Source organism: Lates calcarifer, linkage group LG20, assembly GCF_001640805.2.
Source record: "Lates calcarifer isolate ASB-BC8 linkage group LG20, TLL_Latcal_v3, whole genome shotgun sequence".
Lineage (NCBI taxonomy): Eukaryota > Metazoa > Chordata > Actinopteri > Centropomidae > Lates > Lates calcarifer.
Genome location: NC_066852.1, coordinates 17,328,896 through 17,344,464, shown reverse-complemented (window position 1 = coordinate 17,344,464; position 15,569 = coordinate 17,328,896). Strand labels below are relative to the sequence as shown.

The 15,569-nt window shown below is 40.5% G+C and overlaps 1 protein-coding gene across 3 annotated transcripts in view; it reads right to left on the bottom strand.

Annotated features, from left to right (window-relative positions):
- Nucleotides 1–1,029: 1,029 nt before the first annotated feature.
- jakmip2 (janus kinase and microtubule interacting protein 2) overlaps nucleotides 1,030–15,569 on the bottom strand; it is a 32,352-nt gene continuing 17,812 nt past the window's right edge. For 2 of the 3 annotated variants that reach the window (XM_018691415.2, XM_018691414.2), the window contains 22 exons: nucleotides 14,818–15,065; nucleotides 12,364–12,618; nucleotides 11,973–12,215; nucleotides 11,665–11,874; nucleotides 10,543–10,641; nucleotides 10,198–10,344; nucleotides 9,932–10,072; nucleotides 9,400–9,456; nucleotides 8,989–9,111; nucleotides 8,647–8,775; nucleotides 7,821–7,904; nucleotides 7,553–7,615; nucleotides 7,199–7,297; nucleotides 5,627–5,728; nucleotides 5,295–5,348; nucleotides 5,121–5,186; nucleotides 4,947–5,015; nucleotides 4,520–4,597; nucleotides 4,291–4,341; nucleotides 3,660–3,812; nucleotides 3,488–3,553; nucleotides 1,030–1,393 (listed from right to left, as the gene is read on the bottom strand). In XM_018691415.2, the coding sequence (XP_018546931.1) occupies nucleotides 1,145–1,393; nucleotides 3,488–3,553; nucleotides 3,660–3,812; nucleotides 4,291–4,341; nucleotides 4,520–4,597; nucleotides 4,947–5,015; nucleotides 5,121–5,186; nucleotides 5,295–5,348; nucleotides 5,627–5,728; nucleotides 7,199–7,297; nucleotides 7,553–7,615; nucleotides 7,821–7,904; nucleotides 8,647–8,775; nucleotides 8,989–9,111; nucleotides 9,400–9,456; nucleotides 9,932–10,072; nucleotides 10,198–10,344; nucleotides 10,543–10,641; nucleotides 11,665–11,874; nucleotides 11,973–12,215; nucleotides 12,364–12,618; nucleotides 14,818–14,946 (2,667 nt within the window). In that variant the 5' untranslated portion in view covers nucleotides 14,947–15,065 and the 3' untranslated portion in view covers nucleotides 1,030–1,144. Of the gene's footprint in view, nucleotides 1,394–3,029; nucleotides 3,107–3,487; nucleotides 3,554–3,659; nucleotides 3,813–4,290; nucleotides 4,342–4,519; nucleotides 4,598–4,946; nucleotides 5,016–5,120; nucleotides 5,187–5,294; nucleotides 5,349–5,626; nucleotides 5,729–7,198; nucleotides 7,298–7,552; nucleotides 7,616–7,820; nucleotides 7,905–8,646; nucleotides 8,776–8,988; nucleotides 9,112–9,399; nucleotides 9,457–9,931; nucleotides 10,073–10,197; nucleotides 10,345–10,542; nucleotides 10,642–11,664; nucleotides 11,875–11,972; nucleotides 12,216–12,363; nucleotides 12,619–14,817; nucleotides 15,066–15,569 lie in introns of all 3 variants that reach the window. The other variant, XM_018691416.2, reaches the window with a different exon arrangement.

Sequence of the window (15,569 nt, the reverse complement as noted above, 5' to 3'; positions counted from 1 at the left end):
CTCGAGTCATTTATAAACTGCAGAGTACATCAACTGTTCAAGCTGCTTCAGAGAGTAAAAGTGAGGCTATTCACAGAAATAAAAGGGGAGACTACATGAAATAATTCGGACTCATGTACATATCAACAAATGTATATATTACAGTACAGAATAGGGATGTTTAATCAGTGGACATCTTAGGACACAGTATCTGAGTGGTGAGACCTGTAAAAAAAAAAAAAAAAAAAAAAAAAAAACCTAAATGAGAAAAAAAAGATAACCAGAGAGTAAAGCTCTTAAAGTCTGCTGGCTTTTTGAGAAAAATTAAGAAGCGGTTTGATAATCTGTCAGTTTTTTTTTCTGTGGAGATCCAGGCTGAGTGGAGCTGGATCAGAGAGCGTCACCACCCCCCACCTCACCCCAAACACCATTTCTTTCTCTTTTTTTCACTCTTCACTCAAGGCTGTCATGTGTGTCCCGAGAAGACGTGTCAACCTGAGTGTCCTGTATCTCCCCTCCCCCCTTTAAGTGTCTGTTACACGCCAGTCTCTGCAGTGTAGTTCTGTCTTTTTCCAGGGTTGAAATCTGGAGAGTCCAGGCAGTCTGTGGAATGGCAAGGGCAGGCCAGCCGGCGGGACACTGCGTCCCGAGTGTTCCTTGTTATAGTCTGACCTGAGACCAGTTTCTGTTCAAATGGCCTCTGCACTCAAGGGCCCTGAGTTGGCTCGCTTCTATTCACCAAGAAGGTTGCATTCGCAAAGAACGTCCTTTCAGGTTTGGAAAGTAAAGGAATGAAGAGGAAAGGAGGAGAAGTTGTGGTCTGGTGGTTTGTTTGCCTCGTTGTCTATGAGTTTTTCTGTCTGTTTATATTCCAACTGTGGCTAAATGGTGGTGAAGGACATATTATTACCCTGCATGGCAGAGAGAACATTTCCCAGGCTTTGGTTTGGATTTGTCAAAGCATATGTGTGTATGAGTGTGTTTGCATCTGCATGCTTCTGTATATGCATGCGTGTCTGTAAACTGTATGTATGTAGGTATGTGAGTATGTTTGTGTCTGCATCTATTGTACGTCCTTCTAATTGTGTGTCATTCTTGCAGTCAGTTACAGTACTCCAAGCTGTTTGGAGAGATGTTTAATGTCCAACACCGCTTTAAAAAAATATCATCCTGGGCAGCATCCTGAGAACCCGATCCCCATTTTAAAAAAAACAACAACAAACAAACAAACAAAAAAAAGAATAAAATCTGAAGTGTGAACATCCATGGCCAACACATGACACGTCCACCTTATACTGACAGCAGTCACTGATGTTATGACACTAGCAGCCACTGCTACACACACTGTTCCACGCTTGTCCAAAAAATAAATAACACTGTAGTCACAAACAAGATCTCCAAGCTGACACACCACCTGAGAGACAGACAGACAGGGAAACAGAGAGAGAGGTCAAACTGTCAAAAGTACTGTGTATCAAAGCAAATCTAAAATAACAGGCAAATTTTATACTGTACTCTTTTAGTATTTAGCCGTGTTTGACTAAATTGGTTAGTACAGTGAGCAATTCAGACTCTTTAAAAGAAATGAAAGCAATACAAGCAAACTGGTACAGTGAACTGAATCAGTAATCGAATTCCTGTAGGTGCTGCTTTTTAATAGATATATGGCAGTTCTTTGATATCTCCTATTTGCTTAGGTATAACCCACATGGAATGAGCACTGGACTCTGCTCTTCCCTTCATCTTTAGTGTGTGAGTCTTTTAGCTCTTTGTTTACGGCCCACGGCTTTACTGTTTTGATTCACTCTCAGTGCTGTCATCGGCACCATTTCCAGTTTTCAATAAAACATTTTTTAAAACTCTGATAATCCCAGTGTATGCAACCTGCCCAGCATCAAACAGCAAAGTTAGCAACTAGCTGGAGAACATGAAGCACTTAGCAGCTAAAGTGCCACATATTTATCTCAAGAGATGGCATAGACCAAAACAGAACTAAAAAGTGAGTGAATACTGGACTTAAGATTCTTCAGATACTGTATATAGAAACAAACTCTGAATAAATATTAAAGTTGCTCTGCATCTGCTGTCTGTGAAAACAGTCTTTGCTAACACGTTGGCAAAAGCAACTTTACTAGGTGATAATATGTGTTGTTTTTACAGCTTGTTGTGTTGCCCCTAAGTGGCTGAAAAACCTCCGGATGCAGGATTAATTGCTGTGAGATACAACCCAGATTATTAAAAAAATCATGGACGGAATTTTCCTGTAAGACCATTTACAAGCCCTGAAAACTGTCTGCATACCTTCATAAAAACATGGGTCAAATGAAACGTGGGTTAAAACCTCAGAGGTGACAAAAAACACTTGCACATTAACAGGAATGCATAAGACACAGAGGGGGCAAAAAGAAAGAAGGAAAGGAGGTTGAATATTTCTAAGTCAAGGCGACATGAAGCTAGTAAATGTATGGGAGAGAGTGAGTGAGCAGACCAGGGCCAAATCAGTTTTGCTTCCAGAAAGCACTGAGCCGCCTAGTGGTCACACTGTGAGGAAAAAATAGAGCGTATGTCACCATTGTACAGTTTGTAGTTTCCTCTTTGAAACAATTACAGATTTCATTTAAGCGTGAGGATTAAGACCAGGAAAGGTGAGTTATTTGACACATAATGTACAATTTAAACTCTGCTCTCACTGGCTGATTTTCAATATATTATGTGCAGCATCTACAGTCCTATTAGGACACTATGTTCACATTTAATTAAGATAATGAGCAAATTGGATTAATGCAAAACTATTTCTCAAAATGATACTAAAGTGCTTGCTGTATTTTAAAGGTCAGAAGTCCATATCAGAAGATTTTAATAATGCTGAGCACTTGTCGAGGCCAATTCCGCCAGAGACGGCTGAGTATTCCCAGTTTTAACTTTGGCAGCTGCACAAAGCCAAAAACACTTGCTGTGCACGTTCTGCTTTGACAGGAAAGTATTTGACCAAGGTCCAGAAGAGAGACGGTGGTGGTTTGAACTTTCTACTCAAAGCCCACAGGACTCACCTCTGCTACAGGACACGCCAAAGACTTCAAGGCCAAAGGATAAAGGCAAGAGAAAAGAACAAGAATAGAAACAAAAACTGTAGAAAGAACGAAAGAAAGAAAGAAAGTGAGAGAATTAGGGGAACACTCAAGATATGTTAGCAACAGCAGAGACAGAAACAGAGATTAACTGTGAGTACAAACTGGAACTGTATCAAGTATGAAACCATATTTTTGAATACTTCCACAAGCATCTTTTGTTGCTTCATAGCATCTGCGCCGTGTTATTATTTTCCTAATTCCCATTTCCTCTTAACACTCAAAATCCAATCTAATATTGATTCCACAAGCTTCAGAGTGGAAAAAAGCCTCTTAATTGTGCTTAATTGTGTCTGCATCAAAGCAAAGATCTCTAAATTAACGACCACAGTACCATTTCACTGTGAGTTTTTTGTTCAAGCTGCTGATATCAAACCTACCTTTTCCTCCAGGTCTTTAATCTGCCTCCTCTGGATTTCTGTCTTGTCCTCAAGGTCACGAATTCTCTACAAATATTCAGAGAGAAAATGCTAAGGAAATGTGTTTCTTTGCAGAGAAAAAGCTCTATTATCACATGTGAGTCTACATTGCTGGTGTCCACGTAAGACGGACCTGGTGCGCCTGGTGCAGGAGCTCCATCCTCTCCTGGAGGATCTGGCAGTCGTACTCTCGACTCTTCCTCAGCATCTGCCTCCTCAGCTTCTCCACCGCCGTTCGCAGCTCATCCCTCTGGAGCTCATCCAGAGGCTCGCCATACTTTATCACCTGGAGGAAGGAGACAGGTATCAGACAAAGTAGACATAATAAAGGATAAAAAAAATCTTAAAAGTTAGTAATATGTCTACTCTTAGGTTCTTACATACATTTCACACTTTTCATATCAGCACAGTGTTCATAATTTCCAAGTCTCAACAGTCATACCATTCATTTGCATGAGACCATGTAAATGGGTCATGTAGACTCTACATAGATGGCGCAGATGTTCCAGATTAGTGGGATTTGCATGATCACAAGACTGCATGTCAAAAGAAAACTGATAATCATTTTTGATGACGCATTTCTTGACTTTTTCTAAATTGATGTTGTGATTTGATTATGCCTCATTCTTCTAGTATTTCAAATTACAAAAATGATGTAGCTGCACTTGTGTTTTGAAAGAGGTTGACCCATAAATAAACAGAATCTTTTGGTAAATATTGTTTTTGTAACAATACGGATGTACTATGTTGGGAAATGTAAGAACCTTGTCCTGCTGCAGGGCGTTGTATAACGTTGCTTCCAACTCCTGGATTTGCTGTTGAAGAGAGGAGAAAAAAAGGGCTGTAATTACCTTTGATGTCAATGATCAGCCTTGTGGACTGAATTCTGGTCCCAAGATGTTATGTCCCCACAGTGTGACTGCGTGACAGTGTGTTTTCGCCCCACAATGTGATGTATCCATGGCACACAAACACACAGACATGCACACATACCATGTAGGCCTGATCCAGGGCCTGTTTTCTGTAGTCCAGCTCTTCTTCTAGATATCCTTTCTGTTTACAGAACATCTCCTGTACAGAATAAGCAGGTTGGGGGTAAAAACCATTTGTGTGCAATTTTTTTAGCAGGGTATTTACTAGAACTAGGGGATTAGTGAATGAGCCCAGCTGCAGTTCATCTGAATAAGACTAATGCCAAAGTGTTTCCTGCTGCTGAACCACAAATATTGGTTGAAGCAAAGATGCTTTTGGAACTCCGAGCATATACACATACCTTGGAAGGAAAGCTATTTTATTTGAAGAAATATTAGTTAAATATGCTGTCAGGTTGAAAAGAACAGTTATGAGCTATAGATTTATCATATTAATACCAACTTCAATCATAAAAAACATTTTCCTGTAGGTAATTGTTGTGACTAACCATCTCTATCTCCAGGTCCATCATCTTCTGGTGCAGTGCTGCCTCTGTCCCCTCAATCTGTTGAATCCACTAGAGGGCAACAAATAGCAAAACACAGGTCAGTGCAGCACAAACTGCTTTCTGTGTTGATTTTTTTTTTTTTTAATGTAATCTGATTTGTTAACTGAAACTTACCTTTTCTGCGAGTGACAAAACAGTGCTAGCCTGAATAATGGCCACTTGCTCCTCATTCCTTAAGTTCTACAGAAAAAGGGAAAACAAATAATGTGCCTGTTTTAGCATCACAGGATAATGGGATAATGTGTTAAATTATATGTACTTATCAAATGTCAAATTCATATGAATTACCCCATTGTCTCCCAGGATATCTAGAAGTTTAATGAGGTCTGGTATGCACACATCCTGTGAAGAAAACAGATTAAAAACCAGGAGTATTAAAAAAAATTGGAATTTCTGTTTAGTTTTTACTTTTATTCAAGGTTTTTTTCCCACTACAAAAGTAATTTTGCCATGTGCTTTCACTAAAAAAGCATAGAACTTCACAGTTCTCAGTTTGCTCCAGACATAAGATTGTGTGACCTGCAACAGCAGGATCTCTGGCCATAAAGAACTAAGAAACCTGCTCTGCTTTATGATTAATAAAAATGATGAAGCACAAATGTTCTTTTTTTACTGTGTACCTTCACCCCCTCCTTCATACAGTAGATCTGCAGAGCACTGACTCCCTCAGAAAAGGGATGCATCCTCAGGTGGTTGAATGGAGGGGATCTCCTCTCGCGTTCCTAAAACACAAATGGCACATTTTATTATACAAAGGACATGCTGACTTTGATTACGAGTCCTTCTTGAAATTGTATCAGACCTGGATGAAAGTGTATTTTCAGCTTTATTGGCTAGTTATAGACTACCCTCTTGAAAAATGTAACATTCTGACAGATTGTATAAATAACTTGATGTTAGGTTTAAAGTAGCTCTTACAGCTGGTAGACAAACTCATAGGCTTCTCTCTTTTTTTTTTTTTTTTTTTTTTTTTTTTTAAATCAACCCAACCTTATTTTTCAAGTGATGATGTCTAAATCTCAGTAGGTGGTGCTCTTTGATTTGTTCAGCCATATTCCAGACAAACTGCTCCTGCTGCTGCCCTCTGAACAAACATCAGACAAACACCTGACAGCAACTGTAAAAGCCTATAATTAAAACTAAGGTTCAAATCACTATGATTCTGCATTAATTAATTTCAACACTACACTGAGCACATACGAGCGATATATTCTCTGTGTTCACTTGGTTGCATCTTACTGTAAGCCCTCGCTATAGTGTGTTCATATCTGCACTACAGCACAGCTGCAACACAAAGACTACTGCCAGCTACTTATCAGGCTGACTGACAGACTGGTGGGCTGCCTGTCTTTATCACTCAGTGACTAACTTGAAAGGCAAATTCACCATAGGGGAAAAAAGCTACTTAATTAGGTGTCCAGCATGTGAAACACTTTAATGCTTTTTTATGCAAAATGAAGGAGTGTGTGCATGGGTCAACACATTGATTGTTGTACAATTTCTTCTTTGAAAATGCCTTCATTTGAAGTCACAGTGGATTTGGAAAGATATAAATCAAGTGCCATACATACCACATTTTATTTTATTTCCTCTGACTTTTTAATGGCTTAGCGTTTGTACTTTGATATAAAATCTTTGAGACATTAATCTCAAATAAACCAGGCTGTGAGATCACTGTAGATGAAAAACAAAGCTCAAACAAACTCACACTAGCAGCTTGTTTTTCCCACAACAGAGAGACCAAGATCTGATTTGTAAGAGCAAATATGCAATTTTGGTTCAAATAATTTTGGAAAAGATTTTGTTTTTACATAACAGATGAAAACAAAAACAGACAGCAGTCTTATTGTGGGATGAATATGCTGGAGTTTTGGAAAAACTAAAATTGGCTTTAGAACTTGATATGGTGTCTATAAAATGATCTCAGGAAATGCTCTCAGGATGGTAAAATGTTTTTGGACCTCTACAGCACCAATAAAAATGGTTTCAGCTCACACTGCTGGATCTATAAACCGGCTAGTAAAACCTTTTTGGATCTGACTGAATGCTAGGTTTTCCTGACAAGACTCATTTATTAGGCTTAAAAATGTTTTAAGGAGTTTTGGGCTGAGAATGACATCTTTAAGATCCTCTAGACTCACTTCACGGGATCTTTTATCGTGCTAGCATAACAAAGGCTCTTTGTAACTAACCTCTAGCTCCAATATCCGAAACTCTAACAGCTCATTCTGGTCTTTGGAGTCTTGTAGCTCCTGCTGCAGGCGGCTGCACTCTGACTCCATCTTTTCCACCTGGACACCATAAAGAATCAAAATGAATGAGGAGACAGGTTGACAAAGTTGTCCACACATTTATATAGTAGCTACAGAACAAGCTGGAAATAAATATAACTGTATAACTTTAAACAATGCTAATTACCATCTATAATACGGGACAGAACAACGATGATTAAATCCACCTCTGACAAATCAGGTTCCTTGGATGATTGCATCTACACAGTCACAAACATCTTTAAAAAGTGATATATCTATTATTGGAAAACAAACCTTTTCTAATAGCTCCTGATTCCTTCGAAAGAAGAGCTGCTTCTCCTCTACCCATTTGGAGTCCTGGTGGAGGACAGAGTAAAGTCATTGGTACATCTATCAATATATTGATTTGTTATCTTTAAATTCTCTCTTTTGTTAAATATTTCACCTTTACTGAGGTAAAAAAATAAAATAAAATAAATAAAGTTGTTGGAAATGAAATACAGCGTATGCCATGTTTTGTCCACTCTATGACTTCCTTTTTGCGTGTGCTTGTGTGTCCTACCTGTCCCTTCAGGGTCAGTTCCTTCTCCAAGTCCTCTATTTTGGCTTTATACCTGAGAACATCTGCTTGGAGCTGCTCTTGAGCCTGAAACATGAGCCAAGCAGGCTTTTATTAGCTACTAGAGCATGGTCTCTCCATGCTGGTTTTGCCATGGGTCCATGGGGGGAAAAAAAAACAAACAAGTGTACACAGTGTACAAAATAGAAGAAAAGCAGAAAATTTTCATTTGACAGCCTAGAACTATTAAATGTTTGGCATTGCCTTCTCAAAAATGTCTTGAATGATTACTCAATCATCAACTAAATAAACTTGGAAGCCTAAAAAGAGTGTTTATGTCCCTGTAAAGAGCAGGCAATTCCCCAGCTGTGCACAACTGTACAGATAAAAATTCAAAGCAGGTCTGTTCTGCCAGATGCATGAGTCAGGCCATTGAAAAGCAAATTGGAAGCTAGTAGCTCTTGTGTTATAGCAGCAAATATCCCCATTAAAGACTACTTATACAATGGGTGAGGACCACTGCAGTAGCAGACAGTTCCTACTGTACTTGAGGCTGTCCTAGTTCCCTGTGTGACACTGAGCAGTAGAGGTGAAAGCAAATTACATGATAACAAACAACATGGTGTGAGATGACCACTCATACATAACAGAATAGGTGACAAACTGTTGTTAAAGTAGGATAAATGTATAACTTCCCATACCTAACGGCAGCCATGTGTCACAACCATGTCTGTACCATGACCTCGCTTCAACATACCTCTAACATAACAGTACTTATGAAACATTTACATTCACTCGACTGTTAAACCTCACTGTGTCTTGTATGTACCTTGGCTTCCATCTCAGCATCCAGTATGCCTCCTTTCTGTTCCTGCAGCAAGGCATAGGCTCGCTGTAAGGCCTGGTACTCCCTGGTCAGCTGACGGAAACGCAGCTCTGACTCCTCATTGGCTAGACCCTTGTTCAACACATACACACACAGAGCTTTAGAGGCGAAAAGCTGCAGTCACGCTGGGCTAATACAGCAACACTGAAAGTCAAGGGGCTAAAACAGAATTGAGGATATTGATGTCAATGTAAACGTAGTCATGGTAATACTAATAATATAAAGAGGGATGATGAACTACTACTACTTTCTTGGTGATGTGATGAATGCAGGGCGAGCTCTCACCTCTTCCAGGTCTTCATCAGGAGTAGCAGGAGTTCTGTCCATCCGGAACGAGGCCACAGAGGACGTCTCCGAATCCATAGACTCTTCATCGTACCCGAAGAAGGTGTCTACGACGATGTGCCTCTGCAGATAGGAGTTCAACAATTTCCAGATCAAACAGTCTCTAATCATAAATTCCCAACAATCAATATGCCTAGTTTACATGACTGTGTCCTCACTCTTAGGTACCCTAAAAGCTTTCCTTTTGTCTTTTGCATTGTTTTATCTGTGCCATTATTATAACCTCTAGCAACAGGTGTGAATCCAGAGTTAAGAGCTTCTACTCACTGGTTCACTAAACTACACTTCAGGCCTGTTGCCTAGAAATGATATTATCATTAGAGTTTTATAGAGCTGTGTTACCATACCCACCTTTATTGGCCTTGAACTTCTTTTATGCCTTTTCTTTCTTAGTAGTTTTTCCCGGTCCTGGAAAAAAAAAAAAAACAGACAAATGGAGAGAAAAAAAAAGATGACACACCACTGTAAGATTCACATCCTGCACTGAGGACTACATGTTCAGTTATGCCATGTTTTCCTCTTCATTGTGATAGCAAGTTGTTTACAAATGGTTAAAGAGGGATAATGACATGAATATGGCATTTGATTAAATGCATTATGCACAGATGCTGCCTTGGTCACTACAGACATTGTTTGCTAATTCACTTTATTTTATTTGAAAAATGTGACATACAGTGTGATGCTTTATCCTTCACCTCATCGTGATCAATGAGATTATCACTTCACATTATCACATTTTATATATATATATATATATATATATAAGTTACAAGGCTCCAGCCCCCCGCAACCTTTAACGGATAAGTGGTATAGATAATGGATGGATGGATATAGAAGTTAAACAGAGTGCAATGCCTCAAGATACTGAAAAAAAAAAACATACTCTTGTCAGTTCATCAATCATGCTTTGCTGCTCCAGGACTTGAAGCTTGAGAAAGGCTATTTCCTGGTCGTCATGGGCTTGGTCCAGGTCATTGAGAGACTTGAGCTTCTTCAGTGGAGGATGGGAGCTGATCTTCTCCTTCTGCAGACAGAGCAAGAAAGAGAGAAAGAGAGAGAGAGAGAGAAGAGCTCTCAGATCATTCACCTGTCAGTCAACTGCCCCTCTTAAAAAATGCATACATGGTGCTAATGTGATTTTGTGCCAACCATCTCGAGATTCTCTCTGGCCAGGCTCTTGAGTTTCTCCTCCAGCTTCTGGATAGTCTGGGTCAAATCGTCATTCCTTTTATTCAGGAGCTTGTTCTTGTCCAGCAGGGGCTTGCACTGCTTCTCCGACTCTCTAACTCGCTTCAGCTGGTGGGCAGAGAGGGACACAAGGACATATTAAATGCTGGTTGACATGAGGAAGGTCAAAAGCAAAAGAAAGACCTTTTGCTCACAGGAGCTGTGAGATTTGAAGGAAAGACAGACAGGTGAGGGTGAGTGACAGAGGGAAGAAAGAATGGAACGGGAGAGGTTTAATTTGTTTTAAATAAATGATTTTGATCGCACCAGTTCATTCCTCTCATCAACCAGCAGCGAGTTGCGGTCCTCCAGTTTGCGTATAGTTGAGTTGAGCTCGGCAATGCGCCTCTGGTTTCTCCTCAGGTCCTGAAATAAATAATTTGAAAAAAAAAAAAAAAAAAAAAAAAAAAAAAAAAAAATTCATTTGTCATGTCATTTAATCAAATTATAATCAATTACCAGGCAGGAGAAAAAAAAACTTTAAATTAAGTGAAACACAAGGAGGGGCACAGCATGATGACTTTCTAAGCACAGGCCAGTCCAACAATTAAATATAATTCTATTAGTGTAAGAGTTCATTATTACTAGGAATTAGGAAATAGCATGTTAAAGGAAGCGACAGCAAAAATAATTTAAAATACATGAGTGGGCAATGAAATCAGCCAGCTCAAGATCTGTCAAAAGCGTCGAGACACTTTTCATTTTAATGTTCTAGCACCTCAATGACATTAAATCTAATCAAATATAAACTTAATCCAAGCCACTTCTACATGTCAGCAGGTAGACAGATAGTGGAGACCCCAGATGTGAGAACAAACAATCTGATCATGGGGGCCTCACTCTCTGTGCACCAGCGAGGAAAAACTAGCAGGGCTCCTTGCCCTGTCAAGGACAGGAAGTGATAAGGTGGGTGCCTTTCTCTCAGGGTTACACTGTTGTGTTTAGTCTCCTGAGGTCCTGCAGATGTAACTCTATAGATAGTGTGTACTATGAATTGCATTTAATCTAATTTTTTGTACTCTGTACTCAATGTGCATCTCATGCTTGAGAAATGTAGTGGGTCAGTTTGCAAATGTATGAATTAAAGTTACAGAAAGACAACCGTTGCCTCTGAACAGAAGATTGCCATAACATGCTCCTGGCAAGTTTTAAGCTGGATATGTGTCATGGCATCCTTGTCTCTAAAATCTATCCTCTTGTTCTCAAGACCAATTACGTAATATTGGCCCCTCAGCTACAAAGCAGTGTTTAAGAGCTAAAGAGGAAAAAATTGGCTTCTTGTGAGGTAGGAAAAGACTCTGAGTTTCTCTCAGGTCAATAGGTTGACATAAATGTTTTAAAAGAATGAGTGTATCATGAAACGTCTCCCAGCTATTCCCCTCTCCTTACTGGGCTGCCACAGTGCTCTGCTCCGTCTCCAGCTCTGCCTGGAATCTCTCTTTTCGGGCTTCCCAGGCCGCACTCAGCCTCCTTGACGAGGAACAGCTGCTCATCCAGCGCGTCCTTCTGAAGCTGCAGCTTCTGTAAGAACCCCGCTGTTGACTCCAGTTCCTTCTCCAGAGCAAAGATGGTGCGGTCTTTAGATTTGATCTCATCCACCTGTAGTGAAGGAGAAAGAAACAGTGGTGTAAGTTGAGAAACTGCTGATAGGACATGTCTAACATTTAAGTCGGTTGTTAAGCATTAGTATCAAGTACCAGTCTGCGGATGTCCCTCTCACAGTCCCACTTGATCTTGGAGATCTGTTCCTGGTGTTGCTGGTGCTCCACCCGCAGGTCTCCAGCTTTCATCTTGTCAGCCTGGATCATGTTGCTGAGAGCCTCGTCGGTCTGCTTCTTAGCAGTCTTTAGCTCCGCTATCTCCTGCAGGAGCTTCACTCTCTCCTGGTCAAAGAAGCGACGTGCCTCTTCCTTGGCTTCCAGAGTCAGTGCTGTACGCACCTGAAAAAGAGGAGGAGTGTTAATATGGCTTAACAGCTTCATTTTTTTCATTCGTTTTTTTTTTTTTGTTTGTTTTTTTTTTTATATTTGAGGCATGGTTTACTTCTGGCAATGAGACACCAACTTCACTCTTCTATCTGAACCTCACCTTCTCTCCGCTGCCGTCGCGCATGGCGCTCAGTGCGGCTTTGAGCCTCTGGTTCTCCTGGTCTTTGATTTTGGCGTGACGGGCCAGCTCCTGCTCATGCTGCCGGGTCAGGTTTTCCCTGAGAGCCTGGAGCTCCTTTTGTTTTTCCTCATGCCACTTGGCCCGCTGCTCTGTTAGCATGGCAGTGTGACGGTGCTGCTCCTGCTCTCGCACCCGCTTCACCTCCTGCACCTTGTCGCGCTCCAGCTTGCTCACCTTTGAGAGGAAGGGGAGAGAGGAATTAGGTTATGTTACATATCTGATATAGCCACGATTCTCAAAATACAGTGCATGTCCACCCCGCAGACTTGCAGACTGAATGCTCACAGATTTCTGTCATATGAACTATGATATGTCAAGAGCACTGGGCCATGAGAGAATGAAATGCTCTACAGCAGCACTTCAGACTTCAACTGTTTCCATGGATATGAACTGAGATATCTGACCCTGCAACCCAATTCAAATCCAAATTATTCAGCCTGGGTATGTTCTGCATGAGCACTATCTAGATAGATAGACAGATAGATCAATAGAGACATGCAGAGCCAAATATTGAGAAAAGAACTACATAAGTCAAAAACTGCATTAAACAGAAATAAAAGTACTAATATGAAATAAAAAATATGTACAATATGTACATCAGAAACAGCAGGATGATGTAAGGCTGGAATGCAATGAGAACTGTGCAAAATGGCATGTATAATAAATACACTAAGACTATGATATATGAGTGCAGGGTATAGTGCAGCAGTGTGTTCAGCTGTCACAGGAGTGAGGAGGAGTGAGCTGCTGTACAGAGTTATGGTTAACAATAGGAATGATTTCCTGAAATGTTGACGAGTCTGTTAGAAAACAAGCTCTGCTGTCTCTGCAGTGTGTCATGGAGGGGATAGGATGGATTGTCCATGATGTATCGCAGTTTGTTCAGTGACCTCCTGTCCCCCACTGACTCATATTCCTCCAGGTTCCCAACCGGTGGTGGTTTCAACCTAGCAAATTGGTGAGAAGATCTCTAGCATCTTGCTGCATACATATTCAAAGAGTGCTCATCTCCTTCTCGTATCACAACTCCTTGGACTTGTCCACATTTAGGAGCAAATGATTCCTTCTGCTCTACTATATAGAGGCAACCACCAGCTCCCTGTCCTCTGACTCCTGCTCATCTCTAGTACACCCTGCCACCGCAGAGTCATCAGAGAACTTCTGCAGGGTGGCATGATTCAGAGTCATACTGGAAATCTGATGTGTACAGAGTGAGCAGAAATGGAAGACTAGGCAGTCCCCTGTGGTATTCCTGTGTTACTAATCACCACATCAGACAGGGAGCTCCATGGCCAAACAAACAGGGGCCTATCTGACAGATAATCAGAGACCCAGGAGAGAGTAGACTCACTTTCACTCATCCTGAACAGCTTCTCAAAGCACAAACTCATGATGATCTAAAAGGAAGAGGGATGTGTCCTTGTGAGCAAAAGTAAAACATTAAGTATTAAATGAAGTAAAACATCCTCTTCTGTACAACATGTGCTATATGTACAATGTCAATATTTGACATGTTCAGCATACTTACAGAGGAGTACTACATATTAACAAGTACATATAAGTGAAAAATTATATATTTGTACATGAGGTATGGCTATGAAATAATGTGACTAATGCTGTAATACAATTTTATTGAACATAAACATTTTCAATGTCTTTCTCCTTCAATATACTCCCCTGCATCAACACCCCACTGCATTCAGGTCTTCCACTGATCAAAGCAGTGCAGTAGGTCTTCTTCGGACAGTTGTCTCAGAACCTCTGTCATTCTTTTCTTAACTTCTGACACAGACTCAAAACATGTTCCTTTGAGCACAGATTTGATCGAATTGAAGTCACATGGTGCTAGATCAGGTGAATGGGGGGGGTAATGCGTTGCATCTTCTGACATCTTAGTAAAATCATGTGCAACTAAAGACATCACTTATTGGAAACTTACGGCAGTTGTGCGTGAATACCCAACCTTTAATACAGAACACTCAGTGTGACTGTGAACCACGTGGTTTTATCCTCATAAGTACAGTCTCGTTATTTAATAGCCATACCTCGTATAGTGTGGTTGTGCATTAACACATTTGGCAACATGCTACAGTTTACTGTATGAACACACATACAGCTGATTCAGTGCTTTACCATTAACTGAAAACGTGCCAGACATACATACAGGATACCGCAACATCAGCATGTCACAAGATGCACTTGTGAAGTGGTGTGAACTAGTGTCCAAAGGTTGCTGTAAAGATTGCATTTTGTGTTATGCTTTTTGGCACCTTAAATTATTGACTGGCCTTTAATAACTAAATTAGCTGATGTGATGTAACTGCAGATTTTGTGTGAATATTTTGGGTCAAACAAAGTTATGCTGTATAGTACCTTGCATTTTTCTTGGTGTAGCTCTATCTGAATGTCAGTCAGCTTGGACCTGAGATCTTCATTTGCTGCCTGCAGGGCAGAGATGAGTGCTTCGGGCTTCTCGCCCTTCGTACGCCCTTTCTTGGCCATTGAGTCAAACACTAGACAGGCACCTGTGATGCTTTCATTGAGACTTCACAGTGACTTTTCAAGGTGCTCCAACGGTTTCCAGGTCCTCCTCTTCCTCATTCTCCTATCAGACAAAAGGGCTTGGGGGGTGGAGGAGAGACAAAGAGAGACAAACTGAGACATTACACTGACAAACTGCTATTTACCACCTGATGATAGCACAAGATGAAAAGTTACCAAATACAATTCTTTCTGATGGAAACATAAATGTTTGTACCATATTACATAGTTATTCAACCAATAGTAATAATGGAGGCAGTTCACTCCAAACCGCAAAGGTCAACTGGTGTCACTAGTGTATAAGTCATGGGATCACTAAAGTCATCCTCTTGTGTTTCTGGATGTCTGAACCAAATTTCATGGCAATTCAGCAAACAGTTAGTGAGACAAGTGGTGAACCATCTGACTGACATTAACACGGCTAAACAAAAGCAAGCCTCTCCAATGTAGACAAAAATAATTCTAATTAACGACACAACTAAAGAATATGAGGAACAAATGTGTTTCAAATTGTGACACAGGGCCTGACCAAAGTAACTATGCCGTCAATTTTCCTGATTAGAATGGATGTACTTGTATGCATG